General features: G+C 54.4%; 1 protein-coding gene across 2 annotated transcripts; it reads right to left on the reverse strand.

Annotated features, from left to right (window-relative positions):
* Positions 1-214: 214 nt before the first annotated feature.
* On the reverse strand, positions 215-6461 carry GNB2 (G protein subunit beta 2). 2 transcript variants are annotated; one of them, XM_036766539.1, is made up of 10 exons: positions 6053-6461; positions 3282-3401; positions 2873-2911; positions 2660-2766; positions 2072-2135; positions 1777-1939; positions 1607-1673; positions 1086-1287; positions 764-980; positions 215-669 (listed from the first exon to the last, which is right to left on the reverse strand). In XM_036766539.1, the coding sequence occupies exons 2-10, from the start codon at positions 3336-3338 to the stop codon at positions 563-565; spliced, it is 1023 nt and encodes a 340-aa protein (XP_036622434.1). In that variant the 5' UTR covers positions 3339-3401; positions 6053-6461; the 3' UTR covers positions 215-562. The 2 variants fall into 2 exon arrangements, with proteins under 2 accessions (XP_036622434.1, XP_036622435.1); XM_036766540.1 differs by having other exon boundaries at positions 3282-3460.
* Positions 6462-6894: the final 433 nt, after the last annotated feature.

A 6894-nucleotide genomic window follows, 5' to 3' on the forward strand; every position in this document is an offset into this window, starting at 1 on the left:
TGAGAAGGGGGCAAAATTGCAGCCTCTAACCTTCCCTCTGATCTCAAGACAGCATATATGCTTGTTGCAGCTGCTTATACCACCTATCCTTTTGTCTTTGCACCCCACATTCTGGAATATGGGTGCATCTCATTTTTCAATAGCCCTGAGGTTCTCTGGGCTCTAGAAAGGGACTTCTGGGAAGTAGAGAGGCAAAGCAGGGGCAGAGGCTAGGTACAGAGTTGGAATTGGTTCCTTTATGGAAAAACAGAAAATATAATAAAAATTAAAATAAAACCAGTTTTAAAAAGCCACTTCCTGGAGCTTCCCACTCTTGGCCCTGACCCTGGCCCTCCAGCAGGGAGAGGCTCCTGACCAGGGAAGGCAAAGAAGAGGGTAGGGAGGTGTCCCCCCCCCAATCCCATCCCCATTATCTGGGGGAGGAAATGAGCCCCAGGGAGGAGGGAGCCCAGGCCCAGGTGTGTTCCACCAGTCCCCTCCCTCCCCCCCCAGCTCCTGGCCTGTAGTGTGGGGCATGGCCCTCCCTCCCCCGTCTTGGCCTGATACATTGGGGGTGTGGCAGCTAGTTCCAGATCTTGAGGAAGGAGTCCCAGGAACCCGTGGCCACAGCCATACCATCATCAGTCACCCCAAGACAGCTAACACGGTTGTCATGGCCAGCAAGGACACCTGGGAAGAAATTGATTGGAATCAGCCCTGTACTTGTCCCAGATCCCCACACACTTCCTCATGCACCTAGATTCCTCCCCAAAGTTCCTCTCACCTGCCCGATCGCCTTTCATGGCGTCCCAGATGTTGCAGTTGAAGTCGTCATAGCCAGCCAGCAGCAGGCGGCCACTTCGGGAGAAGGCGACGGAGGTGATGCCGCAGATGATGTTGTCATGAGAGTACATGAGCAGCTCCTGGTCTGCCCGAAGGTCAAAGAGGCGGCATGTGGCGTCATCAGAGCCCGTGGTGAAGGCATAGCCATTTGGAAAGAACTGGCAGGGTGAGAACGGGAAGGGCAGCAGAGTCAAGAGAAAGGTGAAAGAAGAGACTATCAAAACCCACCATCTTTTCATACCCCACCCGGTCCCCTCACTCACGGCCACAGCATTGATGTCAGACTCATGGCCTGTAAAAGTTTGCCGGCACATGGAGTCCCGAACATCCCACAGCTTGATGGAAGCATCACAGGCACCAGAGACGAAGCTTCGGCCATCCGGAGCCAGAGATAGGGACATTACATCCCCGCTGTGTCCTGCAAAGCCCACTGTCTGCTGTCCTGTTTCTATATCCCACAGGGCACTGATGGGAGATCACATGACATAAGAGGTAAGCAGGCAGAACACCCTGATATGCTTTCTCTCCATTACCTGCCCACCCACGGCCCCCCCGCCCCAGCCCCAGCTCAAAAATACTCAAGGAGTGCCACAATTTCTTAGGCAGAAGTAGAGGGAAGGTCTTCCAACCACAGAGAGGTTAACAGAAGCTTAACAGGAAAGGGATAGTACAGGGATCTCAGGTGCCCCATTAAACAATCCTAATACACCCAACGTACAAAATAGAGAAGGTGCAGAATGAGAAATCTAGGAAGGGCTTATGGGTGATTTCCCCAGGGACTCACCAGGTGGTATCTCCAGAGCTAGTGATGATCTGGTTATCATCTAAGAATCGGCAGCAGGACAGGTATCCTGGGTAGAAGAAAAGGAGGAGTATGTGGGGGAGTCAGGATGGCTGTCATGGAAGGAAAGAAAATGCATCCCAACTGACTTCCCCAAGCCAGCATCCTCTTACCAGTGTGGCCTGGCAGCTCTCTGCTGACCCTGACATTGCCCTCTCGGGTTTTGAGACTGTAGATGGAGCAGATGTTGTCTAGCCCCCCACAAGCCACAAAATTCCCTGAGGGCGCATAGGCACAGGTCATGACCCAAGAGGATCGGAGAGGGATAGCATGGACCTGAAGGGGAAAAGGGGGAAGGTATATAGGACATGGGGTCACAACTCAGCCTAGTCTTCAACCCAGGCTTCCTACCCCCCACACTTACCAGAGGGTTCCCTTCAAGGATCCACATATGCTCACTCTATTTACCTTATTGGTGGTATAACTGTCCCAAATGATGAGTTTTCCATCCTGTGAAGCACTGACCAGCAGCCTAAGGAGGAAGAAGCCAGGGCAGAGGAAAGGTTTGGAAGCCTGGATAGAAGAGGTAGGGGTGGGGGCAATCACGGCCTAGTTTCCTACCCAGAACAATTTCCCTCCATTCCTCCTTCCTGCATTCTCCTAGCTTTGACCTTGAAAAAATTCATTCCAAGCTTATTTCTAGACTAAAATGAGAATTATACTAGATGTTCTCCAATTAGAATATTCTGTGGTTCTAGGTCAGTGGCTTCTAGATAGGAATACTTATTTCCTCTTTGGTACTAAGGTTATGGTGGAAGTAGAAGTAGAAAGGCAGGAATGAGGACACAACCATAATCTGAACCCTAATGAAAATACCCTCCCCCAAAACTTCTCAGATCGATCATTCCTCCTGGGTCCAGCTCTCTTGACCAAAGCTTTCCTGATCCCCTAAAGGAAAGACTTCCCTACCATTAAAGGCCAGCCACCCTAGGTATGATGGGGAAACACATGATGCAGAAGTTCTTGGCCACTATCCTCCCTCCTTGAGCGATGTACCTTGAGTCTGTCCCCCAGTGCATGGCATAGATTTTTGCCAAGTGACCACGGAGGGTCCGTCGTGTTCTCATCTGGATTCTTCCAACAGGGTCCAGCCCAGCGGTTATCTGAGCAGAGGAGTTGGAGGTACAATGTAACACAAGGGAGGGTCATGACGTTCAGAACCCAAAGCATTCTATCTTGTTCTCCCTCAACCTCCCAAACCCTTCTCACCTGGGTCAATGTTGAATCCCCACATGCTTTCCGAGCATCCTGTGATGGAGAGAGAAAGGATTTGAGGGGAGGGAGGAGAGACCAAACAAGAGACCACAGTGGGAAATTGAGGTGGGGGAGGGGGTACAAGAACAAAAAGAGGACAGGAAGTAGAGAGGAGAAAATGAGAAAGGTGAGACAGATGAAAGTAAGCAGCAAGAAACAGGTTGGGGGAAGAGAAGATAAGAAAATTAGAAGGAAAAAAGTCACGGGCTAGTAGGGGAAGCTAGGAATAAAGAGGGATCAATATATCAGGAAATGAGAAGGGGAAGCCCCCTCATCCTAACCACTTTATGGCAACGACTATGAACGCTTGACTCCCCACATCAGCCCTGGGACCTGTGCCCTCCCTCTCCAGCCTGCCCCTTACCCGTATCTGGTTCCGGAGCTGCTCCGCCTCCTGTCTCAGCTGCTCCAATTCACTCATGGTGGCAGCAGGGCAGCAGGGCCCCGGGGGCTACACAGCTAGCTCTTCAGCGTCCAAGGAGATCTGGGGAGGGGGCCGAGTCAGAGGTTGGTGCCCCCAAAACATTCACGGGGCACGAAGGCCTGTGTCCAAACGGCAAGGAGAACAAGATGCTCCGTCCTCCCTCCTGATTCCCACCCCAGAGAAAATAAACTCTGTCCTCAGAGCACCTCCTCCTGCCCAGGACAATCAAATTGAAATCTAAGGATCACATATATACAAGTAGCAGTAAACTCTCCCTCTGCACCTTCACCAACTCAGATAAGATAACACTACCAGTCCTTTCCCTTCCCGAGCCAACACTGGACACCCACCTTCAGAGTTGGAAGCCAGGACTGAGCTTGAAACAGCCACAGAGATATCCCACTTCCTTTCACTTCTGCCCCTTCCCACTCCCCATGCCCCAGTTCCTCAGGAAATAGTAAAAGAAAAATGCAAGGGGGATTCCCTTTCCTCTTCCCACCCCCCCCCCAAAATTCTAATGAGGAAAAGGGCTGATTTAAATCCAACCCCAACCCCCACCCCCACCCCACATACATACACACCACTTGGAAAGGGAAGGCTGGGTTGGTTCGTGGGGTTGCCTAGGCAACTGTCATCCAAAGAACACCTCATTGGCGTTCTTCATTGGCCGAATGCCCCACACTGCCTGTAGCCCCGGCAACGACATCCCCAGCTAAGTCCCAAGGGGAACACTGACCCATCCCCTTCCAGCTTCCACCTAAGGGTTCTGGGCCTAGCAGTCCTTCCTCAGGTTCTGGAGTGGTTGTTTACATGCACTGTGGAAAGCCCACAGATAGACAATGGGCTCAACAGGAATCATCCCCAAACTAGTTACACCCTACTAGCCTCCTCTATGTGACCTGCTACCCAACTGGGACTCGGGAACCCCCAGGCTGCTTTCCTGCAGTCTCTTGGCCTTAAATCCTTCCTTCCTTTCCTCTCCAGGGCACTCAATGATAGCAAGCAGAAGCCCCAGGGAGCCACTCAGGAGTAATTAGATTCCTCCAAAGGAGACAGACAGACACTCCTGGCAGAGCGGCAGCACTGCTCTCTCCCAGTCCTATCACACTGCTAAGTGTTCTGGGGACCCAGGCAACCTGCTCCATTCTACTCTGAATCCAGTATGCTGCTGTTCCCTACTTCAGGGACCAGGCATCCTGGCGCCATTTACCTTGAGATTTAAGCATGGCCCTAATTTTCTAAGCAGACCCAGGTCACAGAATCATAAATTTATTGAAATGCCATCCACCTAGCCCAAGGGTTCTTAACTTTATTTTTGGATCATAGATCTCTTTGGCAGTCTGGTGAAGATCCTGGACCCATTCTCAGAATGTTATTAAATGCATAAAGTAAAATACACAGGATGACAAAATAAATTGTATTGAAATAGTTATCAAAATAAAACTCTAAAAAAAAGTTTAGTAATCTTAGGTTAAGAACCCCTTACCACTCCAGCCCCCCTGGTGAAGAAACTGAGACCCAGAGAAATGACTTGGCCAAGATCTCACAGATATAAATCAGAAGTGAGATTTTAACCCAGACTCATTCCTCTTTCCACTACACCACAAGTTCTGCCCTGTTCCCACCTAGTGTCCCTCACTTGGTGGAAACCAGAGCCCTCATGGAGCCTGATAGACCCTCCTCTTTAAGGGAACCAGTGGTCATGTTTTCCTACAGCTTCCACTTTCCTTCTCCCCACCAGCCTCTCCCCTTGTTCCCCCAATACCTGGGCCATTAGGGGTGCCCTCCACATTGGATATCCTGGGAGAGGAGGGGGTGGGGAGTGAAGGAGAACAGAAACCCCTTCTCCCACTACTGAAGGCTCAGCCCAGGCCTCACCCCAAAACGAGGGATAGGAAGGGTGGATGCTTCCCATCACCCTCGCGAGCCTCTTTTTCAGCCTGAAAGGATCCTGGGGTGCCGGAAGCCCCAAGGGAGTTAGAAAAAGGGGAAGCAAATGTGGGATAGACAGATTCGGACTTGGGGGTACCAGAGGGGTCCCCTAGCCTCCTTAAAAGCTAGGGAGTTAGGCCACTGAGTAAAAGACCCAGTTCCCAGGGACTGAAGGAAGGAAAATATTCTGCGACCCCCCCCACCCCCACCTCCACCCCACGTCCTCCCGGAGCGTTCCTGGAGATCAATCAAGTGCCCGTATGGGGGGTCGGGGACTGGCTGGACTTGCTCGGGAGGTGGAGGCTCCAGGTACGGAGAGTGGGAACGGAAACCACTGGACGGAGGGTAAAGGGGGTAGGGGGTAGAGAGGGAAGGGAGACGTGTCTCCCCCACCCCCCCCCCCAGCCCTCACCCAAATACAACCCGGGTCACCGGGAGGAGAGTAGGAGGACCGAGGGAACCCACCCCACATCAACGACCCCACCCCCAACGCGAGAGGCGGCCGGGGGCGTGGCCCACGGGGTCCTGGGCTGGGGTGAGGGGGCGCGCGGAATGTTCTTGGGGGGCGAGGGTCCCCCACTTCCACTTCCGGGTTCGGGAGCGGACTGGGCACGACTGGGGGAAGCGGGTAGGAGGGAGGGCCGGAGAGTTACGTCCGCTCCCAGGAGGCCAGGCCCCGGAGGCGGAAGGAAGATAAGCTCCCCCAGCACAGGGGGTGGGGGTGGGAGAGACTGGGGGCTCTAAGGGGAACCGGGGACTCCTTTTGCCCGCGGAGGTACCTGTGGTGGTGGATCTGTGCGGTGGAGAGGGGGGGTCGCAGGGACGCGCTCAAGGTCCCTGTCTCCCTCCGCGGCGGAGGCGGCGGCGGATGGATCTCTCAAAGTCTCCCCAAGTGAGTGCAGCCTACACTGCTCTCCCTGCAGCGGAGGGATCCCGCCCGCTCGTGACGTGATGGCTGTGGCCCGCCGCGCCCTGGGTCCGGCCGAGGATGAGACCAACTGGCGTAGGAGGGTACGGCGTGGAAAAACACGCCGCACGACGCGGGCGTTCGCTCCGTGCCCGCACAGGCAGGCAGGTTCGCTCTGTCCCTGCGGGACGGAGCCGGAAGGAGGGAATCGTGCCCTCCAAGCGGAGCAGAAGCTCCCTCCAGGGACCGGTCCCGTTGGTACCAGCCCAGGAGGGGTGGGGGCGTGAAGCCGCTCGGCAGTCACGTGACCGCCCCCTCCTCCCCTCCCGGAATAGGTGGTTCCGGAATAGGAGGAGGGTGTGCGAAGGCCCTATTACCGACCCTGACCGCGCCCCCGCCCGTCCGGGGGAACCTCCGGGTCCGGCCACGACCCGACCCGACCCGACGCCGGGGGCGGCGGAGGAACAAAGGAGCCTCTTGCAAGGGCGGCTCCTGCTGACCACTTAGAGTTTCTCTGGGCCAGGCGGAGTGGGTAGAGGACAGGTGGAGACACTTGGAGGCAGGCAGACCCGAGTTCAAATCCTGCCTCCTGCCATTAAAAGCTGTGTGATCCAGGGTGAGTCGCTTAGAAGTTCTGTGTGCCTCAGTTTACTCAGCTATAAAGTAAGGCGACCGGACTTCACCTGAAAGGTCCCTTCCGACTCTCAACCCGTG

The sequence above is a fragment of the Trichosurus vulpecula genome, chromosome 7, assembly GCF_011100635.1.
Source record: "Trichosurus vulpecula isolate mTriVul1 chromosome 7, mTriVul1.pri, whole genome shotgun sequence".
NCBI lineage: Eukaryota > Metazoa > Chordata > Mammalia > Diprotodontia > Phalangeridae > Trichosurus > Trichosurus vulpecula.

Excerpts from the sequence above, each read along its gene's own strand:
- GNB2 (XM_036766539.1), bottom strand. The coding sequence starts at position 3,338 with ATGAGTGAATTGGAGCAGCTGAGACAGGAGGCGGAGCAGCTCCGGAAC. Across the intron at positions 2,136-2,659 it reads CACTGGGGGACAGACTCAAG|GCTGCTGGTCAGTGCTTCAC; the intron begins GTACATCGCTCA and ends CTTCCTCCTTAG. Across the intron at positions 1,288-1,606 it reads AGCTCTGGAGATACCACCTG|TGCCCTGTGGGATATAGAAA; the intron begins GTGAGTCCCTGG and ends ATCTCCCATCAG.